The sequence below is a fragment of the Puma concolor genome, chromosome A2 (assembly GCF_028749965.1).
Source record: "Puma concolor isolate L17-30 chromosome A2, mPumCon1.1.hap2, whole genome shotgun sequence".
NCBI classification, from domain to species: Eukaryota; Metazoa; Chordata; class Mammalia; order Carnivora; family Felidae; genus Puma; species Puma concolor.
Genome location: NC_141668.1, coordinates 213,222 through 231,732, shown reverse-complemented (window position 1 = coordinate 231,732; position 18,511 = coordinate 213,222). Strand labels below are relative to the sequence as shown.

Genomic DNA, 18,511 nt, shown 5'->3' with positions numbered 1-18,511 from the left:
ACGTCCATCGGCGGGCGTGGATGGGACAAACCAATACACCGCGTGCCACGGAACAGCGTGCGGTTGTTAAAAACAAGGCCCGACTGTAGGTTCACAGGCAAGATCCACACAATGTGTCCTAACCAAAGAAGAAAGTTGCAGAAGCTTCTACACAAGAGTATGAGCTTATTTCCACGACGACCAAGAAGAAAAGGAGAGCGGGAGACAGAGGTTTGCATAAACAGAGGACAATACTGGGAACTATATCAATGACTCATAATATTTACCTCCAGAAGCGGGAGGGGCAGATGGGAGACGGAATTCAGAGATTTTTCACGTTGTAGGTGACATTTGCCCATAATATTTGAACTTCCATAACTCCTCCGTTTAATTTCTGTAGCCTGAAAAAAGGCCACTTGAAAACTGCCTTTGAAGGTTAGAAAGGAGCGCGCACACGTTGCCATCGGTGGAGAGGCGGGGTCTTCCTCAGGGCGGCCCCCAAGCACACTCAGCCCCGCCCTCTCCCCGGGTGTCCTTCCCCTCAGCGACTGGACCCTTCCATCCGCCAATAGCTCACAACAGACGGATACCCGGAGGCCTGGGGCTCGGCCGGGCACCGGGCACCGGGCACCGAGCCGCCTCTCCTTCCCGCCCTCTTGCTCTGCTCGCAGGAAACTCGCCCAAGCTGGTCCGTCTCACCTGCTGCTAGTCTGGCCTCCTGCAGGTCTGAGTTCTAGCGGTGTGTGGCAGTCCTCCTGAAGGGAGGTGTCTGGGTGAGCAGGGAGTGTGCCAGAGCTAGGTTTTATTTGCCTGTGACATACGTGAGGCTTGGGGTCAGCGTGCAGACACGCGCACACGTGCGTGCACACGTGTGTCGGCCCTGCCCCCGGTCAGCAGGTTCTCGGGTTCCTGTGTGTGTGCAGGGCCCTCACCCCCAGGGCTGCCGGGGCCACTGTAAGTCATGATGACCGTGGACCAGGATGCTCTAAGGAGGATGTCCTGGAAGGCGGCCTAAGTGCCTTGGGGAAGGGTGGCTGTTTCCAGCGGCCGCGAAGGTGCCAATGCCTTCTCCTTTCCCTCCTCTATCAGAGCTCCGCTTTAGGTGTGGATTTCCCCTGAAGGTGATGGTGCTCAGCTAAAAAGTGCAACCTCTCATCAGTGTGAGACCCGAGGACCACAGGACTTGCAGAGTGAGTCTACCAGCCTACAGATAGGAAATGGGGTTTTATTGAAGTTTCCACATGTGACTTGTGGGTGTTCCATACACATTGACAACGTTTAAGATGACACATGTTGATTCTTAGACCACCAGCTCCTGCTGTTAGTAAATATTCAATTTCCCGTCCCCTTTCCCGTTCCCAGGCAAGACAGACCGCTCGACGCCTCACTGGGCCTTGGCCATGCCGGCTGAGGAGAAGGTCCCCGGATGGCCAGTGCATGTCTAACGCAGGAGCACAGCCTGCGGCCCCACATAAGCCTGGGTCTGGCTCTCCGCTGGTCACGTGGACCCGGTTACAGTAAATCATCTGAGGTGGGGGCCCTGGCTCCAGGTGGCCTCTGAACACAGCCGCTCTGCGTCCCTGTCTGTCCAGGCCTTTTACACACACCAACTTGAGCTGCGGGACCCAAGACTAGCGGCTTCCACTCTGGCCTGCCCCCGTCTGCCCCACCCCACTCCCTGGCACCGGCCATTGAGGCCGTTGGCCCTGTGGCCTCGGTCTGTGGTGCCTCAGGAAGAAGACTTAGTGGCCTCATTTTGGGGGGGCAGCGGTATCATAAAAAGGGTTGAGGAACTGAGTGCAGCAGCCGGACGGGGTTTGGGCAGAACGCCCGTCTATTGGGTGTGCAGGGTTAGGGCCGGGACAGTGTGGCCTCAGTCTGCTCGCTGACTTCCTGCTCCCTCTGTGGTTGCTCAGCCACCCAGACCTCTCTCCAAGTCTGTAGACATCAAGGGAACTGGAAGCTAGGACTGCTGCTTGTCAATTCTGGACAGAAGCGCTCGACACATTTTTATATTTTGTTAGACTAATTCTCCATTTAAACAGAAATGACTGTAAGATGATTTTCATTAAGAGGAGAATAAGTTTCTGCTCCCACTAAAGAAAATGTCTAGTGTCTCTGTCGCCCCGATGACCAGATCCCACAAGCCCAGCCTTCTCACTGCTCTTGGGGGAAGAGGCCTGAAGTGGCCTCAGGAAGAGTCTGTTTCAGTGGTTGAGGGCCCCTCACAGAACGCGGGTGCCCTTGAGGGGTGATGGGCCACCCCTCCTGCTATCATCTGACAGCTGTCTCTGCACTTTCCTTGGGCCAGGCCGGCTGTCCTGGCGGACAAGCAGGGAGAGGAGGCTCTGGGGCAGGAGGGGAAAAGCAGGGGCGCCCAGCAGGGGCAGGTTCCACCTGGACTGGCCGGAGTCTCACGGAAATCCTCAAAGGGCTTCTGTGCATGAGTCCTGCAGACAAGAGGGCTGCCCAAGTGGGGACTGGCCAGTGGTGGGGGTCATGCAGAGGGAGGGCCCAGCCCCCAGGTCAGGCCACTGCCTCCTGCCCAGAACTGGCATCGAGGTGAGAAACCCCCCTTGATTTCTTCCCATTACAGCTGGACCCGAGTTCTGGTCAGGGGCCGTCTCTGTCTCCCTGTTCTCTTTGAAAATGTGTCTATTTGGCCAGACGACATTACGAGCAAAATGATCTACCTGCTGGAGTCTAACCCTAACTGGATTTAAGACCCAGTTACAATGTAACCCAGTCCCGTGATGGGTGAGCAGAGGCCAGCCCCATCATGTTATGGAGGATTTCTCTACGGTGCTGGCTCCAGGGGAGGCCCGAGGGCTCTGGGGAGTCTGCAGCGTGGTGGCACGCTAGATGACCGAGGTCTCTGTCTGCAGGAAGGATGGGGCACAGGAGCCCCGGTGGAGCTGCAGGGCACTCTCCGAGCCGTTCCTCGAGACGGACGAGCCGTGGAACCTGTGGTCCCGGCCGCAGGGCCGGCTCGGACACCAGCCCCGCCACTTCCTCTTCAGCTCACTCTGCACCTGCGGTGGGGGCAAGGCAATGAGGAAGTGGGGGTCACACGGAAACGTAAACTCAGGTGCCCTCGAGGGAGGCCCCCCGGGCCGGGTCGGCCCCGACAGAAGGCGCCACCCCAACAACGAGCTCCAGGAAGACAGGTGACAAAACAGAAGGAACCGGGGGTTTTCCTGACATCGGGTGGGGAGTCGGTACTCGGGAGCCCAGTGACAGAGGTGAAGGGTGTTTGACTGATGGAAGGGAGAGGGATGTGGTGAGCAGGTACACAGAGCCGCAGGACAGGAAGGACGCGGGAAACGGCATTCAGCGGGCGGAGCAGGGCTCAGAGGGGCTCACGCGTGGACGTTCTGATGAGATGTGGGCTGCGAACTCAGGGAGGAGGATTCTCATCTGTGTGTCCCTCCCTCCCCACTCGGCCCCATGTCCAGGGTCAAGGAGCAAGATGGTGACCGTGCAGAGTGGCAGGGTCCCTCCCAACCACCCAGCCGGAGAGCCTTCCCGAGCAGGGCCGGGGGAGGCCAGGGCGACCGGCACTGCTGGTGTCGAGAGAAGGAGGCGGCCGTGGCCATCTGGGGCACTGGGGCTGCCCGACAGCAGACCTGGACCCTCGTTCAGGTGGGGGAGGGGGGCACATGAGGAAATCCCGCACAAGCTGAATGTCACCTGCTGTGACAGGGCACGTACTTCACTGTTGAGAAAACAGTAGAGAACCGCCACCACCAGGCCCTGAAAATGAGAAAGGGTCGTCAGAGGCCACTCGCCAAGCTGGGGGGAGGGCACGGTCCCTTCCCAGGTGTACCTGAAACGATCCGATGCACAGTTCAAACAGTATCTGGTATTTGGAGGAGATGCCAATAGGAAACACGGCAAACACCATATAGTGCACTCCAAACAGGGGGATGAGCAGCAGAGTGGACTTGGTCAGCCTCCTGCACCGAAGAGAAGGGCGCCGAGCTCAGGCCTGTGCCGTCACGTGCACGCAGGCCCACGGCCAGGGCCTCCCCCGTCTGGGCCTCGTAGCTCACGGATCTAAGCGACACCCCCGCCCCCGCCACGGTCAGGGTGTGCCAACGTGGAGAGGAAAACGAGCATGCGCGGGCAAGTTCTGAGACGATGTCCCGACGAGTTCGCCAACTGCGACGCCGGCCTGAGGGGCCTTAGTGCCCCGGGGTGGGGGCCCGTCACCAGCACCTGAAGGGCAGAGTTTTACTCTGGGATCAGAAGAGCAGACTCGGCAGGGGTGCAGCTGAGCGCAACGTGTGGCAGCAGGGCGGCGACCCACGCTCTGGGTCCCACGCGGTCTGTGTTGCACGTGCAAACCCTCTGTCCGTCACATTCCCGCCCTCCCCGGTCAGGTCAGAAAGCAGATCTTCCGCTCACCGCATCATGTGCTGGGCTCGCCTCTGCCCTCCCCACAGCTGCACCTGTTGTCTGTGTCCCCGTCGCCATCCCCTGAGCAAACACAGTCTCTGTCTCCAAGCCAGTGCTTCTGGAGCCTCAGCCGCACCAGAGCCACCTGGAGGGCCAGCTCCACCTTCGGGCTGCCAGCTCTGAGGTCTGGGGTGTCATCTGAGAATCTGCACTTCTATCAGATTCCCAGAGGTGCCACGGCTGCTGACTGGGAACCCTGCTTTGAGAACTACTGCTCTGAGCCGGGAACTCTCACCACTGCACGTGACCATCATGCAGGGATTCAAACAGCTCAGTCCAGCCTCCTCACTCCTACTAAATCAGGTCTCTGTGGGCAGCACTGGCCCTGGCAGTTCTGGCTGGTTCCAGTGTGTGGCCAAATTTGACCCTTGCGACTCCAACAAGGTCTGTGTCAGGAGCATTGGGGTCAAGTCGGGGCTGGTCAAGAATGAGGGTCTTGGCCCCAGGCCAGTCAGGCCACCTGGTGATGTGCGTGCAGGTCAAGACGCCCTAATGAACACGCCGCAGCCTCATGCTGAGGGAGATGAGGGGGGAGGCCCCCCCTCCCCCGACCTTCTCTAGTTCGTTGACCTTACCCAATGCTTAGAAAAAGTCATGAATTTCTTTACCTATTTTTGAGGCACATGCTTCAAAGCTAGCACCTAGAGCCTGGGATGTAAGTTCTGGAAGTTTCCATCTCTTCTGATTTCCCTCACAACAAAATACCACGTCCTGTGGCATTTACAAAAAGCAGGGTGTCTCTTATTTCATGCAATCTGCACAAACCCCAGAGGCCCGGGGTATGACCTAGGCCTCGTCACAGAGGACGGCCCATCAGCGAGCACTGCCCCTTCACAGCCCCAGACGTCTAACCTTACAAGGTTGCTGCCCTTGACACCTCGGTTCAGCATTAGCCTGTGGACAGAAGGCGGGGCTGTGTGGGGGCCTGTGTCCTTCAGTTCACTGTGAGACGGGGGCCTGTCTGAACGCCCTCCTGTACTATGCACCTCGGCAGCTTGCTATGATGCTTGTCTCTAGAGGGACTTCCAGCGAGGCTGGTCCTGTTCTGTTACTGCTACGTTATAACAATAGTTACAGAGAAGAGACATCAAGATACAACCAGAGGTCAGCGTCACAGACATGCTCTGCCTTTTTTGCTATCCTGGAAAAAGTACAGATTCTATCTCCCTACTTATGTTTGTTTCTAAAATACAAGCAAGTATCTCTAAGACCTACCCAATGAACACTCCCAAAGAACCCGCAGAAAAGGTCAGCATGGGAGCTAGACCAGACTGTCCCCAAATCAAAATTTCAGTTTCCAGGGCAACCGAGAACAGTCCCAGCCCTGAGCTGCAAGTGTGGGTGGGCTCCAGGACCTCCAGGTTTATCCTTCGTGGTTCGATGTGGGATCCCATCTCCAGGTCTGGCCTTTTATGCAGCCTCCTCTGACGGGCCGGGCAGAGAAAGCGGTTCCTTGGATTTCACGTGCCCCGGGGCACAAGCAGATGTATCTGTTTACCAGACTTCCCCACAATACTTACTAGTGCCGGGGACTAAATGTCTTTAAAATATTAACTCAGTTAATCTTCATACCTTAGTGACAATTACTATTATTTCCACTTTACAGATGAGGAAACTGAGGCAGAGAGCAGTGGAGTCACATCCCCAAGGCCTCTGGCTGGTCTGTAAACCCAGCACCGGGCCTCTGACCACGAGAGATGCTGCCTGTCTGGCTTCTAGGTCCACTCCTGTTGTCTAAAGGGTGGAGAGGAAGGAGACACTGCGTGGGGCCACCCCCGGCCACTAGTCAGATAACCTGCCCAGGGTCACACAGCTCTGGGTGGCTGAGATTCCAAACCTGGTCTACCTGATCCTGAGGCTTCCACGGGCTAGACCAACCACTTCACACCAGTGTCCACTTTATAACAGAGATGCGGGCTTTACTTTTTCTTTATAAATTCTTGATAGAAATTTATAGAATCTTTAAGTTCTTTTATAGTCTTCAGGTCCTCATTAATTAGCTGGATGACTGTGGGTGAGTTACTTAGCCTCTGCTCTCTTCCCCAAGATGATTACCATCTTCATGTAATTACTCAGCCAAGAAACGTGAGTTACTATGAGGCACAAGCCTGGCATTAGGTGCCAGCGTGAACCGCGTGGTCTGATGGGGAGGAAGAATTAAGCATAAAACACAAATAATGTGTGGCCAAGGAGAACAGGCAGATTACAAAACAGAAAAGTGGGCAAATGTTTCGGTAAGCAAGCTCACTAGAGGATATCCATGATGAAATGAAAGACGGAGGCTTGTCCCGAATAATAACCATGGCACCATGGCAACCGCCGCCCCCCCCCCCCCCCCTTAGAGAAGACACTGCTGAATTAGCCACGAGCACAGTCCTGCCCCTGAAGGGGGAGAACCTGGGCCGTTTCTTGGTGCACAGACCCAGGACTCTAGTGTCTCTGCTCTCCATACATGCCTGTCCTCCCCACTCTCGGTTTCCAGGCAGCTCAGCCCTTGGACCCACACACATACTCACCTATACTGTGACTGGTCATTGCCGCCGACGTCTGGGGACGTCAACTTCTGGAGTAAAATCCGTATAATACTAACAAAAAGGACAAAATTGACCTGCACAAATAGAGACAACATGTTGTGTGTGAGGTGGGTGTGGCCAGGATGTGTCAGCCCCCCTGGGTCGTCTCCTCGCCTGGGACAGAGCTCCAGGCACCTGTCGCAGAAGCTCAGGAGCCCTGCCCAGCCTGGGTCTCCCCCAAAGTTGCAGCCTTGTCTCTTGACTGCCTCGTGTCTCACAAGTGAATTTGAGATGTGAGATGTCAAGGGATGTTAAAGGGAAAAGCAAGTGAGCCCTAACATTGTGACCTGGTGACTGTGACTCCCACAGGTCTCCTTCCCCACAGGGGAACGTGCAGCTCTCTCCGCTGCCCCCGCCCTCACTGAGATCTCATCCTGAAGGGGGACGAGTCGACCTCTGCGACTGCGGGAAGGGGCCGGGACGCTTGTGTGCGGTTCTCCAAGACCGAGTAGAACAGGGCTATTTATATTCAGTACAGGGAAAGGGGCTCCTTCTCTGCCCAAATGTGCAACCCAAGGGATAACTCATGTTTCGATACTGGAATTACTTACTATAATAGATATTAAAATTGGTGTTCGTATAACCCACCAGGGAACACTGTGGTCATTGGTATCCCAGCAACTATTGAAAAGAGAGAAGGAAAAGCATGTTACCTCTGATTCATCCACAAACCAAGCACACAAGGGTCCGTGCACTGCCTGTGGCCTCGCCCCTGACGCGTAGCTCGTGTTCACGCCAGCCAACATCAGAAAAGGGAAGTTTCTCTCCCGAAAATTAATTTCCTCTCACCTCCCAAATGTTTTGTATTTGTATCTTTCTTAAGTTTATTTATTTTTGAGAGAGAGAGAGAGAGAAATAATGATTGGAGGGGTGACAGAGAGAAGGAGACACAGTATCTGAAACGGGCTCCAGGCTCTGAGCTGTCGGTACAGAGCCCAACGTGGGGCTCGAGCTCCCCAACTGCGAGATCATGACCTGAGCCAAAGTCCGATGCTCAACTCAAGCCCCCCAGGCGCCCCTGTATTTGTATCTTGAATGAAGGGTCAAAATGCCTCTGGAACAACTGAGGCAGGCACAGCTAGGAGTGTCTGTCTAGCAGGGTGTCTCCATTCTCGGTCTTCAGTGTAAGGGTGGTCCCCGGTAGGAACTAGGATGGGGTGCTTGCAAGTGTCTCCATTAGTCCGTCTGTCACCCACACCCCCACCGTGGGGCTCTGCAGCCCCTCCCCGCAAGGGCAGAGACCAATCCATGCCTCTGAATCTTCGCTGGTTTTGGCAGTAGGATGTGGAGCCCTTGAACCTGCAGGACAGAAAGGAGCCTTCCGGCTGGTGCTGCCTCAGACTCGCCAGCTCTCGGCCAACCCGGCAGGTGCCCGTGGTGTGTGAGCAAGCCGGGTGGAGGCCAGAAGAATGCCATGTGCACAGAAACACTCCATGTAAACCGTGATTATGTAAGCCACTGAGTTTCAGGGTGGTTTGTTACCAGGAGTAGATAACTGGTAAACCCCGAGAGCCCTTTATGAGGCACAACATTCATGGGGGGAACCGGTGGCACCTGAGTGTGGGGCCATGCTCCAGCTCACTGTGTATGTGAAACAGAGGAGCTCTGGGCCCTGCTCAGGCTGCATTTTAGAGAACAACTATCTCAGAGAGCTGCACTCCCGCCGGCCATTTCAACCTGGTCTTCAACTGGTCACCTCTCCGTACTTGGCTCCGGGCAAACAGCGCCTGCGTTTTGCTTGGTTCCCTTTTGTGAACACTGCTTCTCCTACCTGATGCTCCTCCCCTCTCTGCCTGCGTTATCCCAACCCCAGCTTCGCGCAGGACCTGGTTCAGTTCCCATCCCTCACACGCATCTTCTCCCAACACTCCCGCTCCAAACAATTCCTCCCTTGTGAAGGTCAAGGTCTTCCCCATGTTCAAATGTTCAAATGATGGCCGCGTGGCTCTCCGCGTGGCTGCCACTGCAAACGCAAACCTGCCTTCCAAGCAGATAATAAACTTCTTTCTAGTTTCCAAAGACTTAACGATGCCAGCAAGTAGCCAGCGTAGCTCAGTCTCATTTTAAGGGCAGAGGTATGAACACAGCACTCACCCTGTGTCTTCTAAGGAGAGCCTGGCCGCGGTCCATGCGCCTGTGCAGATGGTGGGGATGCCTGCAGAAAGACACCAGATTCCCCCCAACCCCGTGCTAGTTAGCAGCTGTGCGCCCTCCTTCACCAGAGTCGGCAAGACAAGGGCTTTCTGACGGAAAGATCAAGCGGAAACGCTTCAGAAGCACACAGAAGTTTATGCTCATGCCTTACAAAGCAGTGACGATACACATGTGTTTGAAAGCTGGAGCTTCTCTGGGTGGAATGCGTCATGGTGCATCGTGAGTGTGGTTACTGTGGGCTGGAGTGTGGCAATGATCGCAAGAGGTGACCCTCGTTGTGAACGTGGGTGTCTCGTGGCCTCACAGCCCTTCCAGTCCTGACTAGGGGAGGCTCCTGCTACCTGGCATGTCACTGGGACCTCCTGGTAGAGGGCTTTCTCCTCCAAGGCCCTTCTTTCTGACTTTCCCACCACTGGGGGAGCCCCAGGAGTGGGAGCTTAGAATAGCTTTAAACCAGGTTCCTAATTCCCAGAAATATGCAGGTGTTGTCTCCAGGAACCTAGTCACCCGAGAAAAGCCCCTCCTGATAGGACCTGAAGTGCATCGTACAGGGGCAGGAAAGGGTTTTCTGAACTGAGAGGTCTGCGTTTATAGATGAGAGGGGCAGGAGCAGAGGCCTGGAGTGTTGCAGGGTGGGAGACAGGGTGTCGGGCACACACGGGGAGGACAGTCCTTACCCCATCCGATTAGGAGATAGGCCACGAAGCGTCGGCCGGGCGAAAATATGGCCACCAGGAGGGTGTGCAGGTACAGCCCCTCCACCAACAGCCAGTAGAAGTTCGCCATGATGCAGTACTGGAAAAGCACCAGGCTCAGCTTGCAGCCGACCTGGAAAGTCACGGACAGAGCAAGAGAACATGTTCAGGCCATGATAAGACAGCTCACGGTGGGCAGAGGTGCTCCAAGGCACAAGCAGGCACACGTTTGTGTGACGAGCTGAGGACACCAGCACAGCAGTGTTAGAGTGAGGCCCCTGGCGTCCACAACCCTGGGACCCAGAACTTGCTGGAAGAGAAACACGGGCAGGAGGCAGATGTCCACAGACGCCTCTGAAGGCAGCGAGCTGTGGGACTGTGGTGGTGAGCACACCCGCCTGTGCCCCCTGCCCCCCCACCCTCTGCTCACCTACCTGCCCCGCTCGGCCTCACCACCCACTTGAGAGGAGACAGAAAAGTAAAGGGCAAAACAAGGGAATCCAGCAAGCCCTCATGTCCCCAGGCATTTTGAAAGAGTTTTCACTGGGAACAACCACACAGCATATAAAATAAATGTATTTAACCTCTCAGACCTTCGCATGAACGTACGGGTGTTTTAGCCTCTTGAGCAAATATGAAATTGAGGCTTTTAGTCAGTAAGTTTGTTCAAGTGTACTAAAATGATCAGGACTTCATTTCTATTCTTCTGTATCTCTGCTGCCTCCCCTCCCGAATACATATGTATCCAGGTGTGACGGAGATGCACGCATACTTACACGTGCTTATATGTATGTGTGGGTATATTTGATATATGCGTGAGTATACCTCTATAGATGTGGATATGCTCACATACATGTGGATATACCGAGACACGCGGATGTTCTGTATATGTGTACGCAGGTGGACACACACATGTGAGGTAGATACACGTGTGCGTATGTGGATATGCTGACATGCTGACCTGTGTATTTGGGGGTTGATGTGCTTACAGGAAACTCACGGTAGCCCTTCCAAGCTGGTGCCCGGGGCTGATGGGAGCGTTAACCAGGTGGCCCACTGAAGATGCCCCTGCACTCTCTCCGGTATTCCCACCCTGACCCTGTTCCGGTCTCTCTTTCCTAAGTAGGGCAAGGCTCAGCTTATCTTTGTAAGGTGCTGCACGGAGAGTAGTTGCGGCTAGTTGAGGCTGAGGGCCAGATGCCCGCAGGGCCGGGAGCAGGGATGACACGTGGAAACCACCCGCAGAATGTCATGACCCGGGTGCTGTGAGCGGAGAGGCGCATGTGGGGACGCAAGTACGGGAGCAGGGAAACTAACCGAAGTGAGCTTGTGACTTCGTGCCACAGAAGTGCGTGTTCCGCGCCCACCAGACGGCAAAGCTCTGAAAAGCTGCACGTCATTGACCTCTGGGAAAGCCAAGCGGCAATGTTTGTTACAGTTTTTAAATACACGTGCCCTCTGGTCCGCGGTCCCTCGTGACTTCCTTCTGAGGGAAGAACACGGTGCATGAAGACACGTGTGCACTGACGTTTGTGGTGCTTGTAACTGGTGGGACGATGAAATAAGGTCACGTCCACACGCTACACTATTGTGCCACCATTCGATGTGACACACCAGGGGACTTGGAGGGTTGCCATGGTGTCCTGCCGCTTGAGGAAGAGAGACGCAGGAAAAGCCTGTTTAACTTGACTCCATTGTCTTGGTAAAACAGCGAAAACGCCGTCTCTGCCTTTCTTCTCATTTGTTTCTTGACCATCAGCACAGTGTACGGACAGGAGGTCTGCAGTGACAAGCTCTCTGCTGACCTCCCCTTCCTGGGTGGTGGTTTCAAACTGCATCCCTCAGGGCAGAGAGCGTGGCAGGAGCGCCTCCGGGACCCGCTGCAGCCTGGACAGCACACACACACACACACACACACACACACAGGTGCATGGGCCAAGGCCCGTCCCTGGTCCCGGAGCCTCCCACAAGTGTGCATGGCTGGAGTCAAGGGGAGCAAGCCGGGGGCTCCTGCTGAGGGTCAGCGTCCAGGCACCCACCTGGTTGTTCATTGTCTCTAGACTAGACTATGCCTTTCCAGAGGCCAGACAATTGCCAGGCAAAGCCGTGCAGAGAAGGAGGCCGTGTGTGCGGAGCTGGGCGGTGGTAGGGAACTGGAGGTGGGGCACTGCCCCCTGTTTGGCTTTATGATAGAACACAAGACACTTGGCCTCGAGGCCCAACTCCCTGGAGAGAACAGGAAAGGCTGAACCCACCTCCAGGTTGTCAAAGGTAAGAATGAGTAACACACCTCACAGTGCAGAAATGTAAGGTGTGTCCCTAGTCCCTGGGAGACTTATGGCATCTGTAGTTGGTTAAAAACAACAAAAAAAGAGGCTATTTAAATGAGTGAAAACACCATGAAGCAGAGGGCTACGGGTTGAACGTGGCCCTTGGCGCATATGTGGGCCTGGCACGGCAAGCGACAGAGCTGTGTGCCTGTGGTGATGCCCCCTTGTGCAGCTTCACACGTGTCCTGTGTCACAGCAGTGCCACACTAGAGGATGTGGGGCTCCCACCGCACCACGCAAAGCCCAGACCAGCAGTCCTTTCAAGCATAGATCCGAACACGGACGGAATAAAGTCTGAAGGTACATGTGTGTTCCTGTGTGTGTGAGTCCCCCTGTGGGTGCACCCATGCTTGTGACTGTGTGTGTGCACGTGTGTCTTCACACCAGTACCTGTGTTCACGCAGGTGTGTACCTCTGTGAGCATGCATGTATACGTTTGTATGCATGCGCGTGTGCACACTCTCACTCACTCCCTTCCTCCTGAACCTGGCCATTCTGACCTGGGCCGTGGACTGGCACAGCCACTCGGGGGGCCCAGGAGCCTCCATGATGTGCAGACGCTCAGCCTCCAGCCTGAGTCTGTGCCTCCCATCCTAGCCTCAGCGCCCCCTGGGGCAGCAGGCAGTGGCCAGGTCAGAACTTAGCTCTGGGCTGGGTGCATCCCTGTTTAGATGTTATGGCTTCATTGCAGAGCTCATAGTTGCCATGTACGTCCCGACCCAAGCCCTCCCTGGGGCAGGCTGCACTCAGGCTCTCAGGGAGCACCTTGGAAAGCCCGAGGGTAGGTTTTTGAGAATCCTTGTCAACTACACATGCCATCTGTTCTGGTCTCAGTGCGAATAGACTGCCTGTTCCAGCCCCCTCGGCAGCCAGGAGGAGACACACTGAGCCCAGGGGTCACTGTTACGTCCAGGGTGTGTAGAGAGAGGGGCCGGTGGAGGGAGAAGCCTTCTCTTGGAAGGAAACAGACTCTGTCGGGTTCCCGGTCCTGCCGATGTCTTGAGAAACAGACTCCTGGACCTATGTGGAGTGCCCTGTGTTCGTCCTGGGAGCACAATGTTGATTTGCTCAAACCCAGCTGAGAACAAAAATGTCCACACAAATGCAACTGTAAGAAAAGATGTTTTTTCTGTGCCTCATGCTGCGGGCTGACTGCATCTCTGACTCACTTATGCAAAACCTCCAATTCTCTGGGCACAATAAGAAGGAAGACGCGGTCCTCCTTCTCTCCTGCCTTCTTTCCTGTTGGCGCACAGCTCAGTGGCACCGTGCTGGAGGGGTGCAGCTGGGGACTGGGCAGGGGGACCCCGTCCCCGCTCCCTCCTTCTCACACTTCAGGCCTCAGACCTGGATCCTTGGGGGATCTTTAATGCCAGAGCGTGCTGTGCACCTGTGGCTTGAGCCCTGCCTGCAGCCCCATCGAGTCCACCCAGCTGCTGGGCTTCCCTCAGCCTGTGTCCTCATTCACAAATTGCTCTCTGGAAGGTCACTGGGCACTCACCCTCAGTGTCCGTGCAAAGAGCCCTGTCCTCTAAGACTCTCGAGAAATGGCTGGGCGAGGCCCCCAGTGTTGGGAATGGCGGAGGGGGTCTGTGATTCCCAGTGTAGGGGCAGGCGGGGTGCGGCGGGCGATGGCAGGGCACTCGCTCCCTCCGGTCCCCGTCACTCCCCTGGCCCTCAGGAGCCCGCCAGGTCTTGTCTATGTGTCTGGGAGCACGGCCCCGGGCTGGACGCCCCACCAGGGCCCAGTCCTTTAATAAGAAGCAGAGGAAGGAGGGCTTTTTCCAGCAGAGCTTTGAGGCCCCCCAGAGAAGAGAGTGGAGGTTTCTCAGCAAGAGGAGAGCCCGGACAGGCTTTGGGGCTCACCCCTTGTCACCTACGTGGGAGATTCCATGGTGGGGCGTGAGCCCCAGGGGCCCTGATGTCCCCTCAGGGGTGGGAGTTTGCTAGGTGAAGGATCTTGTGTTAATTTTATTATTACAGCAAACTCCTTTTATTAACTCAGTCCAAGTGTGTTATGAGCTGATTATCCCCAGAAATACATTCACCTGCAGCCTCGGAAACAGCTGATGTTCTGTGATGTTGCAAAAGGCTTCACTGTCTTACAACTAATTCCAATCTGTTCAGTCCAGAGCCACAGTGCCACGCAGATGAGTCCATCTGCTTGGAACTCGCGAGGAGAGCCAGCATGCTGGCTCCTTAGGAAGACAGGGGCCAGCCTCAGAGTCTGCGGTCAAATCCAGACTGAGGCAACAGAGCCCAAGGCCCTGAGGACACTGCATTGTGCTCCCGCAGACGAAACTTAGTGGAGGGACTTGCGTATCGGAGGGCACAGTAAATGCACCAAGCACCAAAGGCCCGCCAACACCCACCACGAACACAGCCAGGGGCGAAGAGCGGCACCAGTGGTGTGCATCTCTAGAAATCATTGGCACGGCCTCCCTTGTATCAAAGAGCTGGGCCCAGGCATACTCACAGACGCGCACTGGGCTCCCAGCAAGTGCTGCAGGAAGGAGTTCATTCACCACACGGGTGACTTCCTCCCAGCAACCCATGGAAGCATCTATGCTCATAATCTGGGAGATTTGGGGTGAAAATAATGGCGTTGTGCATCTGCATCAGGTTTTCTAGCCCAGAGCGGCTGCTGATCGCCGGAGGCAGTGCCCTTGTGTTGTTCTGCCTCTGCCTGGGCTTCAGTGCTCAAGGCCCGTGACCTCCAGCCTCTGGACATGCCTGGGACATTGCAGGTGCCTTTGTCATTGCAGGTGAGACAAAGGTGAGTGTGCCTTTGTCTCCACTGCCCACCTGGACCTGCTCTGAGCCCCAGCCTCTTGGCCAGGCCCCTGCGCTTCTCGGGCCTGGCCCCTTGCCTTCACCAGTGCCTCAGAGACCCCTGTGTGCTGGCTATGGGACTTCATCACAGTGTGAGCTGGGGACAGAGACAAAGGGGTGGGGCAGTAAGGAGGCAAAGGGCTCTGGGGCCGTTCACAAAGGCCACCCTCCCCTCAGTGACAGGATCCTGCTCACAGGGATAGCCTTACCCAGGAGGATGGCTGGTCAGGGCAGTGCAGCGTGCCTGAGCTGGAGTACAGAATATCGTCCTTGACCAACACTGAGATGGCTCTTAGGATGAAGGAGAGGAACAGGTTCAGGTGGATGTAGTTCCGGGTACAATGCAGCTTCCTGTGGTGGGGGAGGCAGGGATGAGGGGTGGGGGAAGGGTTAGATAATCAAACTCGGATGTTGTGAACACATTAACAATTACCTATGTGGCTTTAATCTTAAGGTTTTCTTCTTTTTGTATGGAAGTTACTGTTCCTTACTGTATATTTGGGATGTTTTCAGTTTTGCGTTATGGTAACTATTTTCTACATCAAGATTTTCCTTTATTTCTGATGAGCTCCTCAGGCTGGGGTTGTGAAATAGGATTTCATGATAACACTGTAAAGCAAACGGTGCTGAGTCCGGAGCCTGCAATGGCGAGTGCCCACTTCCAGCCGCCAAGACCCCACCTCCTCACAGCCCATTTCCTGCGAGGCCCATAGCGTGATCTGCCTTGGAACTCAACTTTAATGATACCTTGCTTCTATAAAAAGTGCTTGGAACATTTTGTTTCTAATTCTCTTGTACCACTTAAATTCTGCTCTGGAGAACACTTATTTGGGCATTTGATTTGACGTGGACTTTTAATTCAGAGCCCTCAGGAAGCAAGCTTCACACAAGCGCACTCCCACAGTCACTACTAGATCTTTAGGGTTAAGTAAAGGTGCCATTTTTGAAGAACATTAGAAAACACACTGCAGAAGTCTTGCATGAGAGGCTGGAAAGAAGCAGCTTATCTGACCACCTCCCCCCAAGAGGTCAGTGTGATTTCAGAAAGCCACCTGAGGACTCAGGATTGTGGCCAGAGTGGCCAGGACCTAAAGGACCAAGACCCAGGCGAGAAGGGAGACACCGAGATGCACCCTACGTCCTCCCTCTGCCTCGGGTCTCCTCATGTGAGGCAGCTACCCACACAAGGTGTGCCGTGCTGGGTGAGAGGCTGAGGGATGAGGCCAAAGCAGTGGCTAAGGAAGTAAGGCTGGAAAGAAATGTTAGCAATCTCACGCACTGAGCAACGGCTACTGGGATTCAGGGTCTGCAGGAACAGAGGCGCTCCTGGGCTTTAATTAGAAACCCAGGAAGAGCTATGATCTAGGAACTATGACAAACCAGAAACAACAGACTTCCCAAAGCTTGAGACATGGTCTCAAATCAGCTCAACCCCCGAGTGGCTCAGGGTGATTTGCCCATCTTGCTAGAAAAATTAAATCCTCTCTGTAGCAAGATATCACCCAAAGCCTCTACAATTTAATTATTTGTAATTTCAAAAATGAATTACAAAGCGTGCCGGGAACAGGAGCTAATGATCAAATGCAACAAAAATCCCAGGGAATAGAAGGAGATTCAGATACTGGCATTTTAAGACATGCACTGTCTTGCTCAGATTTACATAGTCAAGAAAACTGATGAAGAGGTAGAGAATTGTATTAAAGAACGGAATTGATTACAACAATCAAATGGAACACTGAAAACTCAGAAAGAACCCTGAAATGAACAAATAGCTGAGTCTGATGTTAGATCAGACGTAGTACATGAGAATACTCTGAATTAGAAAACATATCAGTGGAGTAAGTACAGATTAAAGCAGAGACAAAATGAGGGAAAGCACAGAAAAAGTGTAGGAAATATAAGGGAAAATGGTGAAAACCCTGAACCCATGACAGTACGGTTTGGGAAGAAACAGGAGACAAAAAAGGAAGAAGCAATATTTAAAGAATACTAGGTAAGAATTTTGGGAAACTAGTGAACCCAGTAACAGATTAAAGGAATGTTATTAACCCCGAGAAGCAGAAATACCAAGGAAACCGCATTAAGTCCCATGACGGTGCAGCTGCTAAAAACCCGAGACCAAACAAAACCCTCGAGGCGTCTGGGGAAAACGACGCATCCCTTCAGTGCAGCAGCAGTGAGACTGGCAGCTGATTTTAAAAAGAAGAACGAGGCTCATGTTTAATGTGATGACAGAAAATAGCTGCCGATAAGGAATTCAACACTCTTGAAAATATTCTCAAATGAAGGCAAAATTAAGGTGATCTCAGGCAATCAAAAACCATGAGGAGTCATTGCTGGCAGGCCTGTGCTGACAGATACCGAAGGGGGTCGTCAGGCAGAAGGGGAAGGACCCCAGGTGGAGACACGAAATACAGGAAGGAACTCGGGGAAGATGAAGACGTCTCTAAATAGATACTGACTCTAAATGACGGCAACTGTAATGACCTATGGCCTTAAAATAGACGTCGGATTAAAATACAGCACATGGGGCGCCTGGGTGGCGCAGTCGGTTAAGCGTCCGACTTCAGCCAGGTCACGATCTCGCGGTCCGTGAGTTCGAGCCCCGCGTCGGGCTCTGGGCTGATGGCTCAGAGCCTGGAGCCTGTTTCCGATTCTGTGTCTCCCTCTCTCTCTGCCCCTCCCCCGTTCATGCTCTCTCTCTCTCTGTCCCAAAAATAAATAAACGTTGAAAAAAAAATTAAAAAAAAATAAATAAAATACAGCACAAAACACAAAAGGCATGGGTGGGGGTAAGTGGAATTAAAATGTAAAGTCTCGAGTTGATGGGGAAGTGGTAAAAATAGCAATTGGAGATTAACTCCTAGGAGACAAGGATGCGTGTTGCAATTTTGGGGTGATGCCTAGAAGAAGAACAGAATGTATAACAACCTTAAAGGGGAAAACTAATAAAAATATACAACAAATTGAAGGAAATAGGCAATGCGTGTGAAAGTCTGCTCCTCGGGGGAACAGCTCTCCTGGAAAGCGGCCTCTTTGCCCCACGCTGTCCTGTGCCCACTGCCCCTCGGGCTGGCTGCATTCACTCATCTCTCAAACCACCGTTCTCCCTTCCCTCCCCTCCCCTCCCCTCCCCTCCCCTCCCCTCCCCTCCCCTTCTCTCCTTCCCACCCCTTCCCTTCCCCTCTCCTCTCCTCTTCTTTTTTCTCCTTCTCACTCTCTCTCACCCATGACATTCCCCTGAGTGCAGTGGGGGGTTTATCGCTGTCACTCAGAGATGAACACACACTAAATCCAAATAAATCACATTTGCTGAGTTTCTTTTTTTTTTTTTTTTTTTAATTTTTTTTTTTTTCCACGTGTATTTATTTTTGGGACAGAGAGACAGAGCATGAACGGGGGAGGGGCAGAGAGAGAGGGAGACACAGAATCGGAAACAGGCTCCAGGCTCTGAGCCATCAGCCCAGAGCCCGACGCGGGGCTCGAACTC

The 18,511-nt window shown here is 54.1% G+C and overlaps 1 protein-coding gene across 2 annotated transcripts in view; it reads right to left on the bottom strand.

The window, feature by feature from the left end:
• Nucleotides 1-1,184: 1,184 nt before the first annotated feature.
• VIPR2 (vasoactive intestinal peptide receptor 2) overlaps nucleotides 1,185-18,511 on the bottom strand; it is a 70,417-nt gene continuing 53,090 nt past the window's right edge. For both annotated transcript variants that reach the window (XM_086685085.1, XM_086685094.1), the window contains 8 exons: nucleotides 15,231-15,372; nucleotides 9,842-9,992; nucleotides 9,105-9,165; nucleotides 7,562-7,631; nucleotides 6,954-7,045; nucleotides 3,806-3,935; nucleotides 3,691-3,732; nucleotides 1,185-3,011 (listed from right to left, as the gene is read on the bottom strand). In XM_086685085.1, the coding sequence (XP_086541211.1) occupies nucleotides 2,838-3,011; nucleotides 3,691-3,732; nucleotides 3,806-3,935; nucleotides 6,954-7,045; nucleotides 7,562-7,631; nucleotides 9,105-9,165; nucleotides 9,842-9,992; nucleotides 15,231-15,372 (862 nt within the window). In that variant the 3' untranslated portion in view covers nucleotides 1,185-2,837. The remainder of the gene's footprint in view (nucleotides 3,012-3,690; nucleotides 3,733-3,805; nucleotides 3,936-6,953; nucleotides 7,046-7,561; nucleotides 7,632-9,104; nucleotides 9,166-9,841; nucleotides 9,993-15,230; nucleotides 15,373-18,511) is intronic.